A 27796-nucleotide genomic window follows, 5' to 3' on the forward strand; every position below is an offset into this window, starting at 1 on the left:
TCTATTCTTGGTTAAAAACATACTTTGTGATTTATAAAATCTATATGTTTGAAATCGTTTTCTAAACAAAACAAATAACGAAAAAAAAACGAAAATGCATATATAAAATCAAACACATGTACGGCTTAAAAACAAAAAAATAAAAAAAATTTCAGGTGTATCTTGTAATGCATGCTTCAAAACTAATGAAAATTGTACCTAACTAGTTAAACTTCTGTTATTTAAAAAAAATTAATAAAAATAAACTAAACATCACATCGTAGTACTTGAAAATAGGAAACTATTCACGAATTAAAAAGTATTAAAAATCACCTATAAAATATTGCATAACCCCGTTATATGATGTCATAATGGAATGTTCAAACGTCATAGCTAAGCTTCACATCACCAGCACTTTGGGAGGACCTAAAATAATTAAAAGTTTAAGAAAAAACATAGTTATAAGATTAATGTTAGAATTGAAAGTAAATTTAAATGCAACCTTTCTTATAAAAGTTTTAGAAAAAAAACAAGTTTATCATATTTAATGTTCGGGAGGTGAAAAATAAACTAAGTACAATCTTTAAATTATTAAGCTAACTCGAGTTTTTATTATTTTACAAATAATACACTTCATTTTTACCCGGCATTGCTGAGCTCAATTAGGAACTCATCTATTTCGTCGTCTGTTTTGTTTTGTGAAGTTTTAGCAAAACTGTCATCAAATGTGCCGGAAGTTGAAGTTTTCATCCCTAAAAACAAATAGAAATTGATGATGTACAAAAGAGTTAATCAAAAAAATATTACAAAAACTAAAAAAATAATGGTCGGTTAGGGAGATTTTAGATAAAGCAAAAAAATGTTGTACAGCAGGTTTATAGTAAATAATTTGAAAACAAACCATTGTTAAACAGAGGCACATCTTCATTAACATCTGTGATCAAATCTACGTCTTCATCGTATACATCTGAATCGTTCTACAAAAATTATTTATTTATTATTTTATTCAATATTATTTTTTAAATAATTTTCTTACTAAAAATAAACTACACAAAAGTTCAGTCATAGAAGAAGTTATATATTTTTGTTTTAATTTAGTTTAAATGTAAATTGTTAAAGTATTTTCGAAAAACTAATAAAACTTGAAACTAAGCTTGAAAATATCAATAGATGCCCTTCTTTACGTTTTAGTTTAAAAACACTTACTTCTAGGAAAATAACTAACAGATAGTAAAAATAAGTGTATTACCTGATGTCAAATTTTAAACTTCTTATAACCTAAAGAACTTATAAGTTACACATATTAAAAATTAATATCGTTTTTATAAATATATTTTGTATTAATTTTATTGATTCGAAACAAACTTATGTTTTATTGGAAGGAACTTCTAATGTAATATAACTGTAATATGTTATACAAAGTAAAAAAAATAACCAACATTAATGTAGCGATATCCGTTCTGTGATTGGTTGCTACCATGACAACATCGGGTCATTTTTCGACGCAACCTGCGATTTCTGGAAACCACCACAGTGAGCACTAGAGAGCTGATCACCATGACAACGATGACGAAGATAGCGAATGAAGAAAGAGACCCGGATGAAGTATCTTCGCTGGAACTGAAAGAATTTTTTATATCAAATACTAAAATTATATTTTTAAATAAACTGATGAAATTTGAGAAAAGCTATGTAAAAGTTATATATCATAAGTTATCTGAAAAAGTTAGGTTATTTTAAGTTGTTTGTTTTAACTTTAATAAAAAAATTCAAGTAGAAAATTAATAATTTCAAAAACATCTGAAACTCAAAGTACTTTTTAGCATATATTTGTAAAATAATGTAAAAAACTAACTTTAAAAAATATTAGGCAGTTTAGAACAACTTTAAATTAAAACCAGACCAGGAGATTAAAAAAAAATATTATAACTGAGAAAAAAAAAACTTTCAAGAAAACATACCATACCTAGTAAGTATTTACAAGTGTTTAAAGTTTTACAAATATTTGATATAATGTTTATTTGCCAAACTAACATTTGATTTATATACTGGGTGCAAGCACTTTTTGTCTTCCAATCGAAATAATAGCCGCAATCGTGCGACTCATACCAGAACGTTGGTGAATTTTCCCTGAACATTTGAATCAATATAAACAACATTTGTTACATTTAAAAAACTTAAAATACATATGTATATATATATATATAATTAAAAAGACACAATACCGAACTATCGAACTATATTTGGGAATTAAAAGACGCAAAAAAAGAATATAATTTAAAATGGGAAATACTCTGCAGAACCAAAACAAAACCGAAAAACAATAAAACATGCCATTTATGTTGCTTGGAAAATTACGAAATTGAAAAAATTAAAAAAGATTTATCATTAAATAAAAGAAAAGAAAGGCAGCAACCCTGCCTACATAATCAAAATATGTATTTCAAAAAAAAAAAAAAACACTAAATAATAACAAAAAAATAACAACAAAATAAATCCAAAAACAAGAACAAACAAAGCAAAGATAAGTTAACTTGTTCATAAGTTGTTTTTAAAATAGGCTAACTAAAATTATTCAATTTTAGTTGAAACGTCACAATGTGTTTTTTTCTTTAAAAATCTTACTTTGTTCTTTACATCGTTCTGAGGAGATGCATAAAGCATCGAAACTAAGTAAACGATTTGAAAATTAGTTGTTTTTTTATATTATAAATAAATATATATATATAAATTATAATACAAACAAATAATATAAAACACAAACTTTTCATCGCAAGCCATATATATTAGTGAATATGTTGAATTGTCACTCCTACCACATTTTCCTGGGGAAGTAAATCTTACCTCTACTTTATCATCTGTTTGTAAATAATATAGTTAAAAATAATAAGTACATTAATGTGGATTTTTTTTAACTTTTTGACAAAATTAATGTATTCTACTACAATAACTAGTGCTGAAAGGTAAGGTGTTTTTCAATCTAATATCATTTTTAATTGAATATATCAACAGTTTAATTTTTATTGTAGAACATTTAAATAAATTTCAATTCAGTCATAAGTTTTAATTTCAAGATGTTTTAAAATTCAAACTTTTTTAAAAATACAACATTTATCAAACCATTAAAAACATTTTTTTCACGTAGATACTTTAGTAAAAAGCGACATTATGCTGTCCATATTAACTATTTTTATTGAAACGTTGTCACTCGAATAAATAAAAAAATAAATAAATAAAAAAATATAATAACTTAAAACAAAAACATTTAATGATTTTATAATTTCAAAGCTTATTGTATTTCTAGTTACTTAGTATTTAAAGCCTTGTTACATATGGATAAAAACCAACAATCAATGTAGAAACGAGCACTGTCACTCGTCCCGACTACTCTGTTGAATTCTTCTTTGTACTGGCACACAGCGCCACCGTGTGGGCACTTTACACCATTGATGCCGGACATGGAAATTTCGTAGGAATATTTCGCGCCATCGTCTCTAACATCGCCCTCAACTGTGTACACCCTGCCACAGTTTCAAGTGTGTATTTACAATGTTATATAATAAATTATTGCTTAAAGATATTTATATCATCAAAACAAACTTTTGAAAAACTTCAGTTATATTAGCCATGATAATGGAGTTGGAAACAATTTCTTCTTTGCCACTTTTTGTTTCATTTGCTCTTTCTAGTCCTGGGTCTCTGCATGCAAATCTTGTATACCACACAAGATACAACTTGCAATTAGTTGCATCTAATCTGTAGAAAATAAATAAAATATTACTAATATATATTTTGTTTCATTAAGTTCACTTCTAAAAACTAAATTAATTACACATCTTATATAATTGAAACTTAAAAACTTATTTAACTGTAAGTTCATATATTTAATTTAATTACTTAATGTTTATAACACTATATATATTTAACATAAAATTTTAATTATATTAAGTTTTTCTTTTTAAAACCAGTTAGACGTTTTCACCTGTCAAATGTTGGGTTGCTTTTGATGGTGGGGTGACATTTCAAATGAATGTATGTCGTCGTCGTTTGAGCGGTATTATCGCATAATGACGTCACAACGGAATGTTGGGTGTACATGACGTGTACGTTGTCCAGCGAGTCCACTTGAATCTTCTGCGTTGACACATCTCCGAACGAATACATCTGTGAATAGTTACTACAATTTCCTAATAAAACTTTTCTGATACCTAACAGTTTTGAGATGTTTATAAACAAAAAGTATTTACATCTGTAACAATAAAAATGTTACATCTCTGTACTTTAAAAGCAACTAACCTTATTGTTGGGACTTTTGTATACAATTGCCGCACTTCCAATGTCTTCATTGGAGTTTCCAGTATTTACAGCCCGACACAAATTCATAATTAAACTAAAAAAAATAAACATTTAACTTTCATATTTTTAAAATTTTTAATTATGAGAAGAACAGTGATATTGAGAATCTTGTTTTAACAAGGTGTAAAGCTTGATAACAAAAATTATAAAAGTAATCTAAGACTGAAAGTTACTGTATAAACATATTGAAGTATATTTAAATGATTTTTTTATAGAACTATTTTAAAACTATATTCTAAACATGTACTTTTACAGTAAACACTTTCAAAAAACTTCAATCAGTTTTACAAAATACACTTAAAAAATATCAAAAAAAAAAAACTTGAGGTCAGTTTGATTAATGCTCCAATTATGAGAGTGGGAAGACAGGGGGGTGAGATCGTATTCGTCCATATTGTGTATGTCATACGCCACGCAACTGAAACACCAATATTATTATTTGTTTCATTGATAAAATAAAAATAAACTAACGTTTCGGAGTTGGGAGCACAGAACTGGCTGCTGGGCCAATAAAAATAGTAGGAGCAGCTTGTTGCGTCATAAAGGAAACTTTTCTCTTTGTCTTCGATCAATTTGCAAGCAAAATGAACCACCAAGTTCCTTTCTACGTTGTTTCCGTATTCTAAATGTTTTCTTATTCAACTATCTATTTTTATAAAGTAAAGTAGAAGAACAAAAATAGTTTCAGTTAAACTATAATTATTTTATATGAGTAGTGTTGATGTTTAGCTCTTTAATTTGCAAAGTATAAAGTACTCAGAAAGTATTTTAGACCATCTAAAATTCTAAAGTTTTTGAATACAAAAATTGAACTAATTTCAACTTGCCAAGGTATAAAACCAAAAGCGACAATTAAACTATAAAATATACTCATTGTGAAAAAATCACTCACCATCAACACAATTCTGCCCACTTTTGTAAATTGCCTTGAAAGAAGAGAAGTCGTTTTGCACCTCGCTAAACTCCTGTGTGACGTCATAAGAGGCGAGTTTGACGTGTTCTCCGCTGGAAGTTGTCAGGCAAGCAGAAACATTTTCTCCGCAAGGTGAACTAGACAGAGACCCACAAACTTCCAACTCTAATTTTTCAGATTTTTCCGTTACAAACTGTAAAACATACGCAATTAGACAAACGATACACAACTTTAGTAAACCTATAAATTCATGGTTTATTTGTATGATTTGTCTGATTTTAATTTTAATTGCAATACTATGAATTTTTTATATAAGCTTCAGATAACTATGTTATTTAATCAGCTTGTATCAAATATACGATATCATAATTTTGTTGAAACTAACAGAAGTGTGAAGGCCTTCCAAATTGTGAGTATATCCGTCCCCGGTAGTGTAACTACAGCTTGCTTTCTTGTCAGGTGAATCCCCGTAACAAACGACGCTTGTCTTCCATTCGAACAAATGAACACAATCAGCAGTTGTGTCTATATAAACCGGTTCGCCCTAATTTATTATTATTTCATAAACTGAAAACACTAAACAAGACTTAATTGTAGTGTTAGTTGTAATTTATGTAAATTTTTTTTTTTAAACAAAAATAAACAGTTGTATTTTTGAAAGGACTGTTAAATTTTATAAAACAATATAAAAAGAACTTCTTTGTTAAACTTATAAGCACTTTAACTTAGACGACATCTTAGTTTAAATATCATAACTAATACTATTTTGTCTACCTTTTTTTTTTAACTATTGCCATTTTGAGAAGATAATTGGAACAATATGGTTATGAACTTTAAACTAATTTACTTTAATTTTTTTTTAATTTTTGTAGTTTTAATTCAAACTTATAACTTTACAAAAAAATACTTAAAAACATATAACTTCTTAAGAATTCAAAAAATACTGGTAATTAAATCTACAAAATAGATAAAAAGAAAAAAAAAGAAATTAATAACAAACTATTTGTATGTCAGAATCGCAATGAAACACTATGGTGGTTGAATCGTTGAAAAGTGTATTAGTTTTGCATTTTGTCGAACTCGGGTATTTTATTTTAACTTTTCCATCTTCAAAATATACAATTTGCTTGTTTGGATCTATGTGTCCTATAGACTGAAAATAATTCAAATTAGCAAAATCAAGCATCACTTTTTATTTACTTATCACTAATATTTACAAAATAAACATAAGTAAACTACCACTAGAATTTCAAACTAGAGAAAAAACTTTTTTTTTACATTACTTAACGTTTAAATATTCACTAAAAACTCTTAAAAACTGCTAATTAAGTTACAAAGAACTACTAATTGAGTCTTTATAACTTTTATAACTAGAAGCTTTTTTTTTGAATATTTTGTATACAAACTTCAATATGTTGCTGATTATCCACGTGACAAGCCGATGTACCGGGCGGGCAGCTCACACCCTGCATGGGTTCGACAGGCCTGCACACTTGTATGAAGTAAGCTCCGTCGCTGCTGATTGCTGTTTTGTGGTGGTTTCCTATCAGCGGCTTCAAATCAATCACTGCGTAAAATATTCATCTTTGAAAATACATTAATCTTTCTTTTTAGCCTTTTTGATATTATTACGGCGGTTATTTTTATCATACATTATTTAAAATGCTATACCAATAATTAAATTAAAACACATAGAATTAAGTTAATATTTACACTGAAATATTATTTTTTTACCTTTGTAGTTTCCCACACTGACGCTGCATGGATGCTGCACCTGGCACGCCAACGGGGTTCTCCACGCGAATATTTCCCTGCAGTCCTCACTTTTGATGTGAACTATCTCTTCAAGTACATCCGGGTTGCCCACAACTGCCTCACGTGACCGGAGGCACGAGAAACTTATCACGGATGACAACCTGCGAATAAAATGCACATAGATAGTTTGTATATCAACATAAAAAAATTTTTAATTAAATTTAATGTTGTGTAGTATATCAGAACATGAATGTATTTATAGTACAAAAGTAATAAACTCTGCTTAAAGAAAAGTTTAAAAAAAATGTTTTGATTAAAATGATGCGATTAAACGATGGCAACCTGCAATTTTTTTTTCGATCACACTTATACAAAGCAGTTAGTTTATCTATAAACTTTAAGTTTTGAATACTGAAAATACCACGGTGTAAAAACAATTTTTTTATGTACATAATCATGTTTTACTTAACTTCTTGATTGATTGGTTCGCAAGTGATAATAACAAATCACTTTGAAATGTTCAAAATTTAGCCGACTACTTAATAAACAATAAAAAACTTTAAATTGTTGTTTTCAGGACAAGTGTCTCCATCAGTGTATATTAGCGATATAGATCCGTCATTGTAAGTAAGTTTACTCGAGCTTCTTCCGTAGGATGTTCCGTTGGAACATACTCCTGCGACAATTTTTAAACTTTAAAACAAGTGGCTAAGTAAAATATGGTAAGAACAGTTTTAAACACGTTTAATTGTAATAAATAGTAACACATTTAGAATTAAACCAAAAACAGAGAGATTACTAAATAAAATGATCACTTAAAAAAAACTTTCTTCTGTTTAATGTTTACCATTATTTTTGATATAAAATAAATTATGTTATTTTTTTAATTACAAAAGATTACACGTATAATATTAAATAATCTTTGTGTCCGAATTTAAAAAAAACATTAGTAATATTATAAACTAACCAACTCCATCATTACAATTTTTTGCAGCATTGCAAATATTTAAATTAAATGTTTTTTTCGTGTTAAGATTTTTTGTTTGATATCCATCCGCCTTTGAAAGTGATGTCAGGTTGAAAGTAGTGTCTAGAATTTTTTAGATCAAACCAAGTTGTTAATAATTATAATTTTCATGTTCTACTGTTGTTAAAGTAGGTTATATAATGCTGTTATATTAAACAAGTTGTTTAATAATTAGATTTATCAAACATTGTATCAAAACTATGGTAAAATTTTAACTCTACTTTTAGATGTTGATGAAAACCAAATTATTTTTAGTTCTGCTTTTAAAATTAAAACAAAATTTAACATTAAAAACCTTAAACTTAAACTATCATAATATTCTATATCACAATGTACTACTGATTTAAAGTAGCTAATGATTCTAGTAATTTATCTTAGAATATTTTTTTATAGGAATGTAGTTTTTTATGATCTTTTTATCCGAACAAATAACATCTATCTTACTAGTCTTACTAGATTATAATTTACTTAAATTTTTTTTTTAATTATAATTTACACTTAAAATTTCATACAATATTTAAGAACCGACCTGTTTGCGGGTCTGTCACAGTGCAACCTTCAACCTCAACCTGTTTATCCCACAAGCACACCACCCTCGTTCTGAATATCATTGTTACGTCACAAGACCTCAATTGTGACGTAATAATCGGCACTGAATCGACGGGAGCATCGCGGTCGCATATGAATGAGATTGAAACCTGAAAAACATTGAATCAAACTTTAAACCAACACCTAATAGTTCAGAAATATATAGTGTATCAATTGAACAGTAATGTATCGTTTGAAGTAAATGTTTGCGATGTTGTTGTTTAAAATACTGATTAAATCAAGTTTATTAAAAAATATAAAACTTAAAATAACTGTATAAAAAAAGTCTTAACAATAGTTTTTTGCTCGTTTGAGTTTTTTCAGGTTTTTTATAAAAGTTTTTAGTGTTTAAAACTTATGTAACATGCTATTACTTATTACTTACTTATAAGATAATAACCAAGTTTAGTACTTCAAAAAAAAAATTAGTAAGTTTTAAAATAAAAAAGCTTTATTTTTAATAAAAATAATAAAAATATAAGATGCTACAGAAGCAACAACTAAACAACCTTGTATTTTGCATCTTTTACATATGGACAAGAATCACCTTCTGAATATTTTAGTTGGAAAGTTTTTGTTTCAGGATTAAATATTGGTGATTCTCCTAATTTACCAAGAGTTAAATATCTGAAAAAATAAAAATATCAATTATAACTTTAATTTATGATTGCTATTAAAAAGAAAACTATGTTTAAGATAACTCGATTTTCAATTTTTATTTTGTGTATTTAAATAAAATTAAGGCTTACATAAAATCATTTCTTATTCAGAATTTGTTTTTAAAAATGCTTTAAACAAACTATACTAAACTAAAGTGATCTATTTTTATACTTTTAAATTTCGTTAACCTGACTACAACTTTAAAAACTAATTATTGAAAACTAATAGGTGTTAATCAGAGCAAAACCAACTTTGAACTCCCGTCATTTTGAGGGGTTTTCATGCAGACAGCAGCTTCGGGGTGGCAATGCACACCTGGTATCGGTGTAATTGTTTCGCATATATTCACAAAATATAAATGTTCACTATCGGCAACTGATGTCGGTTGTATGTGAGAAAAATCGAACACATTTCCATCCGTGTCGCTGTGTTATAAAATTTACATAGTTTGTTTGCTGTAATTTTAGAAGAGTCTGAAGTAAAAATGTTGATATCAAAAAAATGCTTACAGTTTGTTTAATCTATAATTAGAGCTTTTTATGTAAATTTAATCGCATTAAAATGTTATTCATATGAAAAAAATTAAAAATTCAATCAAACTTAAACGAATACTTTAATTCAATTTATAAACTAAAAAAACACAGTAAAGATCTTTATGTTTTTCATTTTAATACTTTTCAATAGTTCTTACTTAATATTTATTCATTATCAGCGCTTTAACTCAAAATTGCATAAATAATAAACCTAGCTGTGCACTTGATAGTTTTCTTGGGAGGGCAAGCCACGGATGTTTGAAAGTTGAAGGCAGTGTTACATACGTCACTTTCTACCATTGTTACTTCACCATCGTCGTCATGTGAACACACAAACATTATTCTCGTGCTCTCGAAACCACCCGTGCAACTTTTACCTGAATTGTAAGTTGCTGTTTTTAAGTATTTCAAGTAAAAGCTTCAATATTGTTGTAAATACTTAAAATTTTAAATCAGTAAAATTTCTATAATCATTTTGTTATCAAAATTATTTTATGAGAGAAATATTTGCGTCAATAATTTTACCTTTTTTTAAGTTTATTAAAGCTATTAGGATCTCTATACAACATTATAACATTGAATACACTTTTGTATATTTTAAAATTTTCAATTAATTTTGTTCTATGTTAAAAAATGCAATGTTAAAAAATAATATAACAAACCAATTTACCGTTTTTATAGTTCAAGTACAGTGCTCCATCGTCATATACGAGTTTGTTATTTGATGCACCGAGATTCGTTACATTTCCTTCATTTACCTAAATTTTACATTTGTTTTAAACTTCAAAGACTACTATATTTTTTATCATGTGTGCTTGTGAAAAATACAAAACAAATTAAATAAAGTTAAAATAGACACTCATTTAATAATAATAATTTAATAACTAAAAATTTTAAGGTATTTTATGTAATACAAAAGACTTAACTTAGACATAAGTTTAAAAAAATCACAAAAATATTGTATGTAATATTATTTAAACTTGATAATTCTTAAGAAAGAAGAGTATTTTTCAACTATTTATAAATCTTTATCATAAAAACACCATCCAAAACTTAACTAAAACTAAAGTGTACAAAAATGACAAATTTCATTTTACTACTGCTATATTTCATTTAAAAGTAATTTTAAATAACACTTATTCAGTATTAAATATTTTTTGGAAGTAAAAGTTAATAGTAACGCCTAAGTAAAACGACTATTTTATAATTTACCAATTAGAAAAATTGTATATTCGGCAAAAGTTTTACAAGTTGCACCAGCAATGTTTTTAAAACGTATACACTATAAAGTTTATTTTAAACAAAATAAAAATAGTTAAATATTGTTAGTTTTAATTAAAACAAACTTTACAAGCACCGTATCCTTGACAAAGACAATCACCTTGACGACACTCTATATTTCCACAAATGTTTAGTCTGTATTCTATGAATTATATATACTTTTTTTGTTAAAGTTTTTGTTTTGAAGCTACTAAAATAAAAGAACCTTAAAGAACAACAAACATTCTAACTCAGCAAAATGTTTTACAGTTCTATATCACAAAACAACCAAACCATTAGTTTAGCTGAATATATCAAAAATCATTTAAAAAACAAACAATATTACATATTTAAAAATTACTACTTTAAAAAATTTAAATATAAAATACTGAACTCTTTCAGTTTTACTTCTTACATTTACTAACTACTTTAGAATAAAAAAATTAAATTTTTAAATCAAACCTTCTTGGTCGCCGGCCGAATGAAATGTATCAGATTTAATGTGAGACAGGTCGTATGTGACATCATAAAGCTCATCTGTGACGACACAGTTCGAACCAGTTTCAATTTTGTCGGGGCACGCGTGGACGGTGGACCATTTAATGTCGAAATGGCACGGGTCGTCTGAAGGGAGCAACTTGGGAGGCTGGTTGTCATGGAGATTAGAACATTCAAGCTCTACTCTGTTGACGGAAGATAATAAAATATTTTATTTGTAACTAGTTGGTTTTTTTGATTGTACTTGATTAGAGATTTTTATTAGTTTTTGCTTATTATAAATTTCTTTAAGGTACATTAAATTACTTACTGTTTTCTGTTTTTAATTTAATTGTATTTAGTTTTACAATTTGTTTCTCCAAACTAACGTGGCTGAATAAAGTCTGGCTTTGTTGTCCGCACACTGCTGCCCGTTGCCGTATTTGACGCTTATGACGTCATAATCGCTTGCCTTCGACACAACAAGAGGCTGGTTCTGCATTGTGCCGAGTCCGTATGTTTGGTTGGTTTTCTTGTCAACCATGCAGAGTTGATGACCTTCTACAAGTATTTTATGTCAAGTAATTATTTCAGTGAACACTTTAAATGCTTCACTCATTTTACAAGTCTCTTTGAAAAATGTTAGAACATAATAATGAACTAATTTTAAAGTAAAATTTTTTTTATTGAAGTAGAAATATATTGATAGTACATAAATTTTATTAAAAAACTACTGTAAAAAACTAATTTGCAGAAACAAAAATGTAACAAACAAACTTGTTATTTTTGATTATTTCTTATATCAATGTAATAACTAGTTACTTGTACTTTATAGGTTTTTAGCATAACCAAATTATAGTTTAAATTTTACTTGATCGATATTTTTCAGAAAATTGATTTAATAAAAACGAAAAAAAAATTAAATAGACTTTAAATAATTAATTTTTGGTTTATTTTATTGAGATACAAACTTATAAAAAATCAAGCAACAATTCATAAATTTAACAAACCCGGGCAACCATGAATATTCTGTACATCGTCACAAAGTCTTATATGAATTAATTTTTCGTGTAGCAAGTTGCCATCCACCACTTCATACGTCGTGCTGGTAAGCTCGTTCAGATCATACACGTTCCCATCTTTGTCTACAAAACAATTCATCTTGGCTTTTATAAAAAGGTTCTTAAAACTAATAAAGTTTAAGTAAAAGCCATAAAAGGTTAAATCTTTTTCAACAAGTTTAGCTTATTTTGTATATTTATACCTTAACTACAAAATACTTTTAAATATCAACAAAATTCAAATTGGTTTTATAGAGTGATATAAAGTTGTGAGTTCAAAAGGTTATGTATAGAAGGTCCTAAAAAGGAGAGAAAATACTACTTCATCGAAAATGTATTGTATTCCTTTATTTTTTAATCAATCTTCTAAAAGTTCTCGCATTTGATTCTTTACACATTATTGTATCATTTACACATAATAAATAGTGAAAATTTATAACATGTCTTAAAAACTTTTCTTATAAGGCTTTTGACAGTAGAAAAATAAAGGTCTCTATATATTTAAGTTGGAAACATTTTTCTTTACTGTCGTTATCATACACTCCAATGTTTTTTTATAAGAAGTGAATTATAGTTCATATTTATAGCTTTTATGCGAAGGCAGACGTTAATTCTATTTCAAAAATACCCTTATACCCCCTATTGCTTAAAACATAGGTCGGCAGTCTGCGGAATTTTCAAGTAAAATAATGATTTCTTTAAAGAACAAAAATATTTTTTGCGGTTAAAACTTTTGATTAGGCTTTAATTTAATAACTATTTCTTACTAGTATGTACTAAATTTTTTTGTATTTTGTTACATTCTTGTTTAAAGTAACTTTTAAAAAGATTACTACACTCATTTTAAAATAACTGCGGCCCGCAAAGACTTATATAGAAAAATTTACCAGTAAATTATAAAAAATTTTTAACCTCTACCTTTAGTAAATGAATTAAAATAACTAAACTAAAAACTAAAAAATGTATAAAATAACTACCTTTCAAAACTTTGAAGCTTAAGTAGTTTAATATTTTCATAGTATCTCTAATATTTTAGAAATACCAAAAACCTAGCACAAAATTTAACAATGATTTGAAAAATTGAAGTTTACCTATACACAAACCTAAGTGAAAATTTAATTTAAAAACTAGATTAGTCAATAACTATTTTTCAAATACAATGCCCTAAGCGTAATAAAACGTAAATTTTTGATATACAGATAATCTCAACTTAAAAATAACATTAATAGGATTAATTAATTGATATCGTTTTAAACACTAAATATGTCGAAACAGCTCCATTTAACAATAATTAGCTATGAAATAAATTAACTGAATGTTCAAACAACCGCTGGTGATGCACTGGTAATGTTGTGGACGACAGACGAGAGGACTTTTCAGCAGAAACCTTCTGCTCGATATAGACGGATAATCCTCTTCGGTTATCCGTTGCACCTCGCTCATACGGTCACACATTATGTTGACTACATATGACTGACTACAATGTTAAAAATATTTTAGTAGTGACTGTATTTATCAAGTATGATAAATTAAGTGCTAGTAATTATTTTCTTTAACTAAAACATTAAATTCTTAAAAACTAAAAAAATAAGGTTTTAGCTTAAAATGTTTTTAAAATGTTTAAAATATTTAGCATCGTTCTGCATCTTTCATTGCAGATTACTTTTCTGCATCTTTCATAAATAACTTCTTAAAATATTAAAACATTTTAGTTAAATTCATAAAAAGCACATTTTACTAGGAAAAAAAAACAAAAAAAAAATTAACAAGTTTTATATAGGTATCTAGGTATAGATGTATCAGCTATGTAAAATTATTTTTGAAAATAATATTTAATGACTTTAAATAATCAAATTTGTATTGTTTAGACAAAAAAAGGGTAGTATCATTACATTATATCCGGAGGGACTTGCAGTTGTTGAAAAATAAATAAATATTTCAGCAACAAAGTATACAAACTTTTATTGAAAATCTATGATAAAATATTATAATGTTATGGAATTAATATTACAATCTGTACAGTAAAAAATCTATCATAAATAATTATTAAATTATCTAATAACTTTTATAACAATGTAAAAGTTTTGACACTTTATACGGTACTAATCTATAAAGTATAGCAAGTATAATAACATACAATATTTTTCATTACAAAAGTACCTTTTGTCACTGTTTGTGTATGTAACTTGAACACTTTGCTGTTCTTCATTTGTTGTTATATTCGACAGCACACTCATTTTCTCCGTAGTTCTTTCTGATAACTTTTTACAGGCATAAGCGTCCTCGCAAACTTTTTCACATATGCTCAGCTGTATAAATTACAATTTTTAGAACAAACTAGCTAGAACTGTACACATATATGAAAAAAAACTGTTTAAAAATTCAACTGAACTAATTACTTAATAAAAAAACTTTATAAAAAAAGTTTTGGTAAATCAGCGTAGCAACCTAGTACAAAAAAATATACATGATCTAATACTGCAACAACTAGATGTAAGTAAGATCTGATTAACATTCTTTAATTTTCTACTAAATATACTGTAAATTTACTTTGTAATTTCCGCCGTCTTTCCCTTCAACCTGGTACGCGTCTTTCACATTCAGCGCCTTCAAGTCGACCTTGTAGCTTCCGAAATCAGCCATGCATGACAGATCCGAGCTTTCTGATTGGACGGGGCACGCAGCCACTGTCCACCACATGAAAACGTCTTCACATGGACTTGTGTCCGTCCAACTGTGAAAATATGAGCACTTCACACTTTTATTTGATAAAATAAACTAAAGAATAAAAAAAAGTATTTACTGCAAAACAACCAGTAAATGTATTTTTTTAAAGTGTTACGTTAACAAAGTATAGTACAAAGTACTTTAGTGCAAAATTAATTTGAAGAGAATATCGAGTTAGGAAAAAATATGTTAAAAAGTATCTTGTTTTATTTACTTGCTTTTCAAAATGTTCAAAAACTCTTTTCGGAAGAATGTTAAGTGTTATATTTTCGACAAATGTGTAGACGTTAATTTGATTTTAATTTAATGTTACTAACACAGGTCTGGAGTGCAATTTGTTTTTATCGCAATGAAGGTGGATTGTGGTCGTTCGAAAACCATCCGAACATTTCGCACCATTTGAATACGTCAACACTAAATGGTTCTTTCGCTCGACAACGATATTGGTGCTTGAAATGCCACCATTAGCATTTGTAACAACCTGTAGAATTTTTAGAATCAGGTTATAGGTTTGAATTTTTATTCTGGTTTGAAAAACGCAAAAGACCTGGTAAATCTATAAAGTAACTAACATTGTTACTTAAAAAGCTCAGAAGATCGTTTTAGGAGAAACAGTGTCAGCTAAAGTGACAATCGTTGAATAAAATTCAATAATTAAGCTCTTATGTATTGAGCACTCTAATTCATACAGTAAGGTACATGAATAAGTAAGAGTGGCAAAGTAGTTAAAGATAATTTATAGCATATAGCGTTTTATTGGACTAATTTAATTACGGTATTGTTTTCATGAGTTGATTTGGCTATAAATTTTGTACAGAAAAAAACATTTTCTCATTCTTTTTATATTTTTAACACAAAAAAAAATGTATAATAATTTTAATAAAACTGACTTCTTTTCCTTCACCAAACAAAGTGGTGCAAACTCCTGCATTTGGATCGCATTTCACACTTTCTTCATCCGAATTCTCATTTCCCAGCTTCATGTAATTCACCGGCTTGCAAATATTTAGGTATGCCTTTCTGCGCTGTAAACAAGTGAAAAACGTAAAATAAAAGATAATTTAGTAATTATTATTAAAATGTAGCTTCTTTGATTAGTGAACTTTATAAAATCCTTACTTGACAAAGTTAAAAAAAACTATGCAAACGTGTAAAACAAAGTTTTTTTTTCATCAAACAAACCTTGTCTAAGGTATAATACCATTGCTTTACAAAACTATAAGAACTGGTTTAATACGTAAAACAAATTTATTGTTAAACTATCATCGAACGAACCTTGTCACTACCAACTCTGTCACCGATGACGATCCAGTTACCCGATGATCTGACCAGCCTGCCCAGATCGTAATGATCCCCGCTCCCCTCATCCGTCACTGAACACTCAACTGGACCTTGCACGCATGCCAGCGACGTCGTCCTTTAGTTATATTAATTAAAAGTTTGGTATTCAATAAGCTTAACAATTATACTCTTATCTTAATTTATAGTGATCTTGAGAGGTATAGCTCTAAAACAGAATTTACTAAAATAATTTTCATGATCACCCCCTTTACCAGATACTAAAATACAAAACCCCTTTAGTTAGAAATATACCAGCGAGGTCGTCCTTTAAATCAACTTACTACTTGAGTTGTTTCTCAAAAATAATATAAAAAAGAGTTCTGAATGCAAACTGCGACATAAAGTTTTAAGTGTAAAGTTCAAATAAATCAAAATTTAAATAAAATCCAACCAACCAGTTGAAATAATAAACGTGGTCCAGCTCGATGACCTTGTTTATTTTGGCGGACTTTTCATTTGGGTCGCAGTAGAAGTTCATCTGCGCACTTCTGTGGTTCACATTGTCGCTGTACGCCTGCCCGTCTTTGTAGTCCAAATACAATATTCCGTCATTCTCTGTCAGCTTGTCTACAAAAAAGTTTACTTTTAAAAAGAGAGTATTGATAATACGATACTGCAATCAAATATAATTTTAATAACTGTACCTTAACTTCTATATTTGTTATGGAAAAAAAGTTTGTTTTTTACATACACACAGTTTCAACAAAAATGTTTACGTTTTAATTATACTAAATAATCTAAAACAAAAGTCAACCTGAGAATTTTCCGAGTGAAAACTTTCTAGTATTGTCATGGTTTTCGATTTGACAAACCCCCACACTAGCTTCACCGCACCCTTCCACTGGGCCGCATATATTTGCTGTGTAGTTGTGTAGGAATGTGGTGTACTGAGTATTTTTTTTAATATCAACAAACTATCAGTTTCATTGAAACAAGTAACTAGACATACAAAAACATTGATACAATTTGAACATTTATAAAAAGATATCAGCCAAAGTATTGAGTTGTATAAAGAAATTAAACAACAAAAATTCAAAAAACATTTTAACAACCTGATATGGTTGCTGTTGATTACTCCTGATTAGGGGAGTGAAGTCAAATACGTGACCGCTCGTCGCTTCCGTTACCAAGCAACCGTCGCCAACAGAAGTGGTTGTTGGGCACGCTACGGAGTTGTACCATAGGACGGAGAGGTGACACTTGTCCGAAGACATGTAATGGATCACTGGTTCGTCGTCTGTTCGACCTAACAGTGTGTTTGCAATTGATTTTTAACACTTCATTGTACATTTAAGGTGAATAAAACTATGTAAAATTAATATGTGGTCTAAGTTTTAATATTTAAATATGATACAAGTTGTTTTTATAAACAGTTCAGGTAATATTTATTAATAGAAATAAAACAACCTAAACCAAATAGTTAAAATAGAAAATAGTTTTTGTTTTTTTAGGAAAAGTCTTAATACATAAATAAATAGCAAAAAAAATAAGTTATTACTTATTTCTTTAAAACTAGTAAAGTAACAGTAAAAAAGCTATACAATTTAATTAACCTTTCTCACAGATAATAGATATTGTGGTTGTTCTATTCTTGTTCTCTCCACAACTACTCCCATTACCATAATCAATCGTTATTGTTTCGTTCTGAGTAGAAAATAATCACTTTTTTTAAAGAACTTACAATTTCACCTATCATAAGTATTAATCATTTACAGTCTTTTAGATTTCATTTAACAACTCTCAAAATAATATTACGCGAATGATATGTACAGATTTCTATATTTTATGCTGTAAAACTTCCAACGACTAAATTATACGTCTTAACAACTTTGAGCAAAAATGATTACTGACATCGCTTTTCTTCATAGTTACGTCATAGTAGGTACCATATGAAACGGTCTCCCTGTTGTTTTTGACCATACACACGGCTGAGTCGGACGAGCAGTTTGCTGTATTTCCAACACCGTTCACCGGTCTGTTACAAAATGTTTTGTTTAAAAACTATCTTAAAACGATATATTTTGGCCTAAATAATTTATTTTTGGTTGCTTACAGTAAATAAAATTTTTATCAACAAAAAATATAATCACGTTTGTTTCAATTTTTTATTGTAGAAAATGTTTGAAAATTGTCTTTAAAATAAAAATATAGCTTAAACATTGATAGTTACAATAGCGTAAAACTTAAAAAAATGTTATTACTTCACATCTGTTATTCGGCTGTTTTATAATTTTTAACATCTGTTTTAAGTAGTTTTTTATAATAGCGTAATATTGTGTTAAGCCTAACGATCTGAACAAGCAAAGCCCATCGGAGAAATAAAAATAATTTTACGCTATTACTTTATTCGACTGTCCATAAAATATGAAAAGCTCTAGGGAATGTATTAAGATTGCAAAATAAAGATTTTTTCTTAAGTATTTTTAAAGAATTCTAAAAGCTGTTCGTAAATCTACTAATTACTCAACAAAGTATTTTTCAGAAAAATGTTTTTCAAATTAGTTGTATTTTTTACTACAAAAATTAAAAAAAAAGTGTTTAAAACTACAAACATACAATTGTTGAGAATTTTTAATTTCATATAACTGACAACTTTAAATTAATTTACAATTATTTCTTAACTTAGTATATTCTTGATTAAAAACTTTAAACTGCTCTGCGCCTCAAAATATAATTCAGTTATGAAAAATATTTAACATAAAGTAAAAACTTTATAAATTTTTACAATGCTTTTGAATTATTAATATTAATTCAAAAAACTTACTAAAAATAAAAATTTTCAATTTATAAAATAAAATCAGTTAAGTTCTTTTTTATGTAATCAAAAAAATATAGTTCGGTTTTAAGTAAAATTTTAGTATGAAAACATGTTAGAGATATAAAAATTCTTTTAAAGCGAGTGGCTATGAATAAAATTACATCGTACGAACTTTATTAGCTACATTTATTTTAAAACTCGTGTGAATAATTAATTTGAAATTTATAAAAGCAAAATTCTTCTACGGTACTTAGCTTATAAACTTAAACTGCTTACCTGAAAGATACTACTACTTGATTATAATACATAATTATTAATTTATGTTTACATAATCTTTAAAAGATGTTTTACAAAGCATCTCACCCGCATAAGTTAAAATAAATATTTTCATATATGTCTTGGCTTTTAGTAGAATAGTAAACTTCCCAGTTGTCGTGTTCTGAAAGTATTTTTTTATTTGCAAAACTTAAAAAATAAAAATATATTAAGGGTTTTACAGTGCAATTATTGATTTTCAAATAAATATTTTGTTAATATGATGCTTATAATCCTTAAAAAAAATCAAAAACAAAATAGCAAACATATTTTGTTAGTTTTATTAACTAGTAACAAATTAAACAACCAAAAACCTTTATTGAGTTGTGAAATATCGTAGAGTGCACCGTAAGAATCTTGAAAGGAGCAGAGTGAATTTCTGTTCACTCTGTTGCAGGCGTGCACACTTTTAAATTGGAAATAGTACGTGCAATAATCTTCACCCTGGTACACCGGCTCACCAGGTACTAAAAACAAGTTTAATGTAAAAAAAAACAACTGTGCAAGTGTTTTTGATCTTAAAATTATACTGATTTGTAAAAGTAGAAAACAGTTAGACCTAAAACTTAAAACATTTGTATAGATTTCAGTTTCAGTATAAAAACAAGTTACATTCTATGAAATTAGATGGTAACTTTATTTCTCACACAAATTAAATAATAAAGACTTTAAGTAAATTTTTGTTATACCAACTAGTCAAAAGTACAGTAGATTATAACTGTACGTATTAACAGTGTTTAAAATATTTTTTATTTCCTAAACTTTTCACAACTTTTTTTCTTAATTTACAAAACAAACAGTTTATCTCTACAAATTATGCTAAATATATTTTAAGTTAGAAACTAATAAACCAAATTAAAGTTTTTTATGATGTATTCAAAAAGCAAAAAAATCTCGAAGTCATATTCTTGATTATCATTTATGAGAATATTCTTATATACCTGAGTTTTCATCGCACACGAAGTCTATAACAGTTGTTCTGTGCACGCCATTGGCACACCTGTCACCCCCTTCATACGTCATAGTCAGTGTATCGTCATAATACTCCAGCTTGTAACCGTCTCTCAAACCTAACACGAACTCTTCTTCTTTGGGTTCTGTGAAAGTTATTCATTTTTTGTAGATAAGATAACATCACTACAGAATATATTTTCACTACGTTGTTTATGTAAAAACTATTTGATCTAAAAACATAGTCTTGCTTCATAAAGTAAAATAAAGATTTAGTATTTAACATTAAGCAGTTGTACAACAAAATTAAAAATAAGTCATTTGTTTACAAAAAGTTATAAAAAGTAAATAAATATTCAATATATAGATTTAAGCGTTTGCTAATAAAGATTCTAGAGAAACAAGTTCACTGAAATATACAGTAGTAACTAATTTAAACACTATTCAAGAGTATAAGAACTAACTTGTAATTTTCTGGCACACAGAAGTGTGCATACTAGCATCGCCACCACATGTTGAAGTGATCGAACTGCATACGTTTAATAAGAACTTCTGATCAGCAGTAATTTCAACTTCGTATTCACCTGGTAATTAAAATCAATTTTGAAGTTACTAAGAAAACTTTTTTTTAATGATTGTAAGTTACACTTCAAATTTTGTTGATTTTATCACTTTTAAAAACTTCAATAAACCGAATGCTAATGTCAATCCTAATTACTAGTTTCTTCATAGCACAATATTTTATAGTTAATTTAATTCGAAAAAATTTTGACTTGATTAATTTTAAATTTACTTTTTTTACATTACTTTTTTACTATCATCATCAAAAAGTTTTCTTTGTATCATATTTCTTTATTTTTTTAGATCAAATTTAAATTTACTAGGATATAACATAATTGCATAATAAGAACAGTAAACATGAATACTTTCATCACATTTTTCATGTACACTAAGCTAGGAGTATAAGAACTATCATTTGTAAACAAATAGTTTTTTTAAACACACAAATTATTAAATTAAAAGCTTGCTATGTATTACAAAAATGGCAGTGTAAAGATAGCTGTACAGTCCTACTTATTGCTGAAAATATTATTCATTCTAAAAAACAAACATTCTAATCTATGTGATAAGTGTTGTTGTCAATAATGAAAGTATTTTAGTTTTCAAAATTTGAAATTATTTTACTTATGTAGCTAAAACTAAAGCAATTTGAATTAAAAGTAGTTATCAATACCAATGATACAGACATATATTGGTAGACAACTTCAATTAATAATCTAATAAAAAAATGTGTAAAACAAACAATATCTTTGTTTTATATAAACAATTGAAATTACCATCGCGTTTCAACGGGGACAAGTCAATATCGACGCCATCGGAATTCATTTTACAAGATTCAATTTGTACAACGTCTTCATCAGCACAAGCAGCTTCGGTAAACCACTCTATTGTGTACTTGCATTCATATGTTGAAGTTAGCACTGGTTGCCTGTGAATACAAATATGAAAACTTTCAACATATATTGGTAAAGCTTTGATGGTTTTATTGGGGAACTGATTTTCATCAACAGAATTTAGATAGTATCAAGAACTGTATTAAGACTGACCTGAAATTTAGAGGTGCAATAAAAGTATTCAATTTATTTAGAGCAGCAAATCTTAACCTGGGGGTAAATTTATCCCTAGGGGTAAATTCTTTTGTTTTAGGGGGTAAATTTTCTATAGTTATATAAATCAATTCTTAATAATCGTCTTTTTGATTTATAAGTTAGTATTTAACTTTATTTTTCTTTTTACTCTTTAAACTCTTAAGACTTTACAGCTATTTATATTGATACGCTTACAGTTGAAAAAATAAAGTTTTTTTTCCACAAAATTAAGCACTAATTTGTATATTTGAGGTAAATTTGGTAATTACCTTCAAAAATGGGGTAAAACACAAAAAGGTTAAGGTAAAAATTATTTTAAACCAAATTTAAAGACTTTTTTAAATTTTTAAAATAGAAAACACGGAAAATATAGTCAAACAAACATTCCCGCAGCTTAAAAAAAGATTTTCGAATAAGATAGTAAGTTATAGTATTAACATTTGAGATTTTAATTTGTTAGAAAACAGTAATTACTTGAACAATTTGGTTTTTAATAAGTTGATAAAACTTGTACAACATATAAGATAAACATAAGTCTTTCTAACTTTATCAGTACATAAAAAATACTATTAATTCTAAAACATGCTTGAACAGATTTTCAGAAACATATGTTTAATAACTAAAATTCTAAAAGCAGTTTTTCAGCATAAAATTAACAAAACTATAAAACTAATAAATGATCAATTTAATGAGAGTAATACAATTTAAAAAGTATTAGGGTTGCCTTTCTTTAAGGCAAAAAATTCAGCCTGAGTGATAAAAAACAAAAAAAAAAGGGATTAAAAGTATTAGCAAAAAACAGAAAAATTAAAGGTTCTTAATGAAACTTGAAAAGATAAAAACACTAAAATAACAACACAAGTAGCCAAAAACACAATTTTAAAATAAAAAAAAAGTTATGAAAACTGGGTAGGTGTTAAAAATGCACAAAGGGACACTTTTGCATGGCGTCACTTTTGCACAAAGGGTCAATTTTGCACTGAAGCCTGAGCCAGGCTGAATTCAGAGTCAGGCTGAAATGTTAAAACTAGCCAGTTGACCTGAATTTTTTAAAATTCATAAAATAGATTCAGTATTCCTATTTAGTCAGAAAGTGTGGAAACCCTGAAGTAATCAACGCAAAAACAATTAAAAAACTAAATATAATACAAACAAAACAAATTGGTCAATTCAACTTTATAAACATACTTTAAAATCAATTAATTTTGGTTTACATAATTCTGATTAGTATAAAAAATATTAAACAGCTTCTAGTCTAACTAGGTAAAAAAACTATTATTGTTATAAACCTTAACTCTAGATATTTTATATTTCTTAGCAAAATTTATACCACTAATAAAATCAATAAAGTTATGTTCAAACTGATTTTCTTTAATATCACTTAAAATGAAAAAATCAAACCTGTTTCTGATACGGTGATTTGGACACATAAAAATTATTTCAACTTCACTTTTACCACTCTTACAAATTTCAGTGGAAACATCTGACTTGTAAGTGATCATCAAACTGTTTAAAATAATGTTTTTATGGTGGTTAGAACTCATATAAAATATCAATCAATGCAGAATTGAATGTAAATAAATTAAAAACACAAAGTAATTAACTATTTTTTTATAATTAATATGATCTTTGTTACTAGGTTTCAAAAATCACACCAATAAAATACAATTTTAAAAAACTTTGTCACTAAATTTTACTTATGTAAATAAAAATATTTTATAAACTTTTTACACAAATTATTACAGTTAAGAAAAAGCCATGTTAAATTTACTAATTCTTTAAACAAATAAAGACAGTGAAAAAAGTTTTCTTACTTACATACTTAGTTGTAACTTGAATACTATTTTTTAAACCTAATTAAACATCTTAAAAACTAAAACAATCTTTAAGTTTTAGCTTTAATTTAACAAATTGAAATTAGTTTCTCACCGGTTATTATCCACAATTTCTAGTGGTTGGTTAAGCTTTCCAAGTGGGTATCCATTAATGCCACGGACCAAGCATGCTGCAGAACCAATACAGGATTTAGGTATGTGATTTGACAAAATTTCGTTCTGCGTTAAATGCAACTTGCTGCACACATTGAACACTATCTTGTCACCTTTGTGGACACTGTCAATAGCAGTGTATGCTCCTGACTGAAAAGTATTAAAGCCAGAAGCAGACATTTATTAAAATACAAAAGGTTACTTACTTAAAAATGGGAAACTTAAGTAATTGCATACATGTCCTAAGGCAGTGCTTCTGAACCTTTTTCTAGTGGCGGAACCCTTTTCCAAAGTTCAACTTTTCCGCGGAACCCCTAATTCTAATTTTACATAAAACGTTTAATTAAATAAATACTGTTTTTTAAATTTTAAAAAGCTTTGCAGAACCCCATTTCAGAAGCACTGTCCTAAGGTACACCAAGAACTACTTTATCTAAAAAAATATTCAACAACTTATAATATTTTCAGCTAATATGATGATACTATCACAAGTTTGTTGAAGTAAATTGTAAACATATCACTGTAAAAAGTTAACTTCAACTAAAGCTTACAAAACTTGTGATTACTAAAACAAATCTTACCTTTTTTATTATTCTATCTAGACTGTGTAGTTTGTTACTTGAGTCATAACCATAACATTTAATAGACTGCTTTGGATCAACATCAGATGACTGGCAAGCTAAGTATGTTTCCCATAAAAAATGAACTGAACAATTTGAAGAGTGCAGTACTTTTGGATAACCCTGTTTTTATATAGCATACTTTTAGTAAAAAATTAATTTTAGTTTTACTTAAAAACTAATTATTACTTGTTTAGTTTAACTATTAAATCTATAATTTTCTTCAGATATTTTAGATTTTTTTAGTTATATATATTTTTTCAAACTACTAGATATAGAAGATTAAGTTATTGAATTCGTTTTAATAGTAAATCTTCATTTTTTTAGTTTATCTGTTTTGAACAACATGCATATTTATTTTTAAACTAGTACTAACTAAAGTTTTAGCACAGTCAAAAGTTATACTACTTTTGTATGTATCATTTTCTCCACAAACTGCAGTTGAATTGTATCTTATTTCAAAACTCCTTCCATCTTCAAAAGGCTTTGTAACTTTAGGAGTGGGAGAGAAACTTGCATAGGTATTACTTTTCCCTGAGAATTAAAAAAAAAGTAAACCTACTAGTAATACATTAAAACAAAAACTTAAACTCAAAAAAAAAATATAGTTCAAAGCCGTTCTTGAATAGTTAAATATCAAACAAAATATAATTGCAAGTTTTTATTAACCTAACAAAACTAGATCTACATAATAATTCAAACAAAAGTGAGAGTTTTAAGTATTATCATTCTTAAACTTAGTCTTTCTTTGTAATACTTTATGTTAAAATTGTACATATTAATAATTGAAAAACCTTATTTTTAACAGGTTAATTTTTATAATATTGTGTTTCTTTTATAGAACTTGCCAAAAAAACTTTTTTTTCTAAAGTAAGATTGAATGTGTATAAAATATTTAAACTTTTTACCTAACTTGTTGTACATACATATAGAACTGTCACTGCAACCTTCTTGTTCTGGTAGAGCAGAGCAAATGCTCAGATTGTACGTCAAAACTTCATTAGTTACTTCATTTTTGTATTGAGCTTCCCATACACTACAAACATGATGCGGTCATTTAGAAAGTTTTTGTTTTAGATAGCTTAGTTTTAAAAAGCTCACCCATTGATAGGTTGAAAATCTTTTCCGCTTACATTTGAACAGTCCAGTGATGCTTTCACTTTATATGACAGAATAATTAAAGAAAAGAAATATTTGCAAACATTTGTGCTTATAAACATGTTCTAAAATGTTCTGTAAATATTAAAAGTGCAGTTTACTATTTTATTTTACTTAAATAGATTGCAATTTTTTGTTATCAAAACCTGGTTGTAAATAAAGTATTTAATTTGCGAATCTTTATGTAGATATTTAAAATAAAAAATTGTGACCTTTTTAAAAATAACTTTTTTGTATACTTATAAAAAAATATTGTATACTTAAAGTATAAAATAATTGTTTTTCAAAAGATTTACTGTTTTATAAATATTTATAATTAATTACAATTAGTTATTAAAGCTTATTTAAGCTTTAGTAGATTTTTTTCAAAAAAATCATGAATATATTTCTTTACATATTTTATTCTATTGTTTGTCCTCATTGAAATTATTTTCAAAAACCTAGTATATCTACAGTCTAGATGTTTTATAAAAAATCATGTATATACTTTATAAATCAAATGGGTATCAAATAACTAATTTAGAAAAATTTTGCATATTTTGTAGATACTATTTTAAAATTATAATTTAAGTTAGTAAAACAAAACCCAGTTAAAAGTGGAAAATGTTTGACTTGACTATAAGTATAGTACATAATATTAACTATTTTACTTATCAAATACTCTTGACTTAGATGGTTATACAATGCAAAAACTATTTGAATTTATATAAAAACGTTGCTAACTTTTAATTAGTAAGTATTTTTAAACCAGGAACAGGTCAAAATCGCACAAGGGACTAAACTTCACAAAGACAAATTTGCGCAAACACAAGTTTACACAAGGGACAAAATTACACAAAGACAATTTTGCACTGAGGGTCAATTTTGCACAATAAACAAATAAAAACAAAAACAGTAAAATAAAAACAGAAAAAAAAAGTTATAAAACAAGGGTAATGGCTAGTGGTAAGAGTAATAAAAAAAAGTAAATTTAATAAAAAATTAAATAAAAATGAAAACTATAAAAAAAAAATAAAAATAAAAATAAGGCTTTTGTGCAAAAGTGACAATTTGTGCAAAAGTCTCTTTGTGCAGTTTTTTCCTCTTGTGCAATTTTGTACGCTTGTGCAAATTAGACACCTACCTGTTTAAACAATTGTTGTAATGTAACATAAAAAATTTATTTTTCAATATTTTTTTTTAAGATAGAAATCGATCTTTCAAGGTAGGTATTGATCTGTTATTAGCTGTCAATATAGATATTAAACAATTTTGATCATTTAAATTCTTAAAACTGAATTTTACGAAAAAAGCTTTATAATTACCACTTAGTATTGCTAGATATATTAGTATAAAAATTATAAACTTTATCTATGACTTTTTAAATACTTATTACTATTTCAAAGTTTACTAACAAAGCTTTTTCAATTTTACTACTACGGGAAAGCACCGAATTCAAAAAAAGACATTGTTGCTCGAAAACGTCTCATTTTAGTAAAATAGGTTGAAATATTTCAAAAGGAAACTGAGAAGTATACTTCAATTAAGTTCAAAAAAATACATACAATCGTAATAATTGTCTGTAAAACTTTTCAACAAAAACATCATTTAAAAATTTTTTTATGAAAATTTGAGTCCGTAAAAAAAAAAATTTTAAACAAAAAGTGTAAAAAGTTACTACTAAATGGTTTTTCTAAGCAG

At 27.1% G+C, this 27796-nt stretch overlaps 1 protein-coding gene across 2 annotated transcripts; it reads right to left on the reverse strand.

The window, feature by feature from the left end:
• LOC145843433 (cation-independent mannose-6-phosphate receptor-like) lies at positions 1-26193 on the reverse strand. 2 transcript variants are annotated; one of them, XM_082950913.1, is made up of 50 exons: positions 26060-26193; positions 25867-25994; positions 25335-25492; positions 24920-25081; positions 24280-24488; positions 23752-23856; positions 22039-22190; positions 21166-21285; positions 20692-20847; positions 20065-20217; positions 19799-19874; positions 18529-18652; positions 18231-18321; positions 17730-17923; positions 17432-17564; positions 17073-17244; positions 16612-16753; positions 16227-16361; positions 15654-15817; positions 15160-15343; positions 14770-14918; positions 13938-14086; positions 12559-12693; positions 11938-12106; positions 11534-11754; positions 11158-11234; positions 10482-10569; positions 10023-10188; positions 9530-9703; positions 9128-9245; positions 8560-8728; positions 7971-8093; positions 7562-7679; positions 6983-7164; positions 6655-6815; positions 6249-6401; positions 5634-5792; positions 5228-5441; positions 4807-4957; positions 4658-4753; positions 4276-4369; positions 3962-4143; positions 3580-3735; positions 3328-3500; positions 2744-2837; positions 2014-2109; positions 1419-1599; positions 881-956; positions 623-731; positions 1-405 (listed from the first exon to the last, which is right to left on the reverse strand). In XM_082950913.1, the coding sequence occupies exons 1-50, from the start codon at positions 26176-26178 to the stop codon at positions 360-362; spliced, it is 7056 nt and encodes a 2351-aa protein (XP_082807039.1). In that variant the 5' UTR covers positions 26179-26193; the 3' UTR covers positions 1-359. The 2 variants fall into 2 exon arrangements, with proteins under 2 accessions (XP_082807039.1, XP_082807038.1); XM_082950912.1 differs by having other exon boundaries at positions 11938-12109.
• Between the last annotated feature and the right edge of the window lie 1603 nt (positions 26194-27796).

This window comes from Thalia democratica, chromosome 8, assembly GCF_965202585.1.
Source record: "Thalia democratica chromosome 8, ktThaDemo2.hap1.1, whole genome shotgun sequence".
Lineage (NCBI taxonomy): Eukaryota > Metazoa > Chordata > Thaliacea > Salpida > Salpidae > Thalia > Thalia democratica.

Coding starts and splice junctions, on each gene's coding strand:
- LOC145843433 (XM_082950912.1), bottom strand. CDS start 26,178: ATGTTTATAAGCACAAATGTTTGCAAATATTTCTTTTCTTTAATTATT. Junction 14,919..15,159: donor AAGACGGCGGAAATTACAAA/GTAAATTTACAG, acceptor TAATTTATACAG/CTGAGCATATGTGAAAAAGT. Junction 9,704..10,022: donor ACTATCAAGTGCACAGCTAG/GTTTATTATTTA, acceptor TTTATAACACAG/CGACACGGATGGAAATGTGT.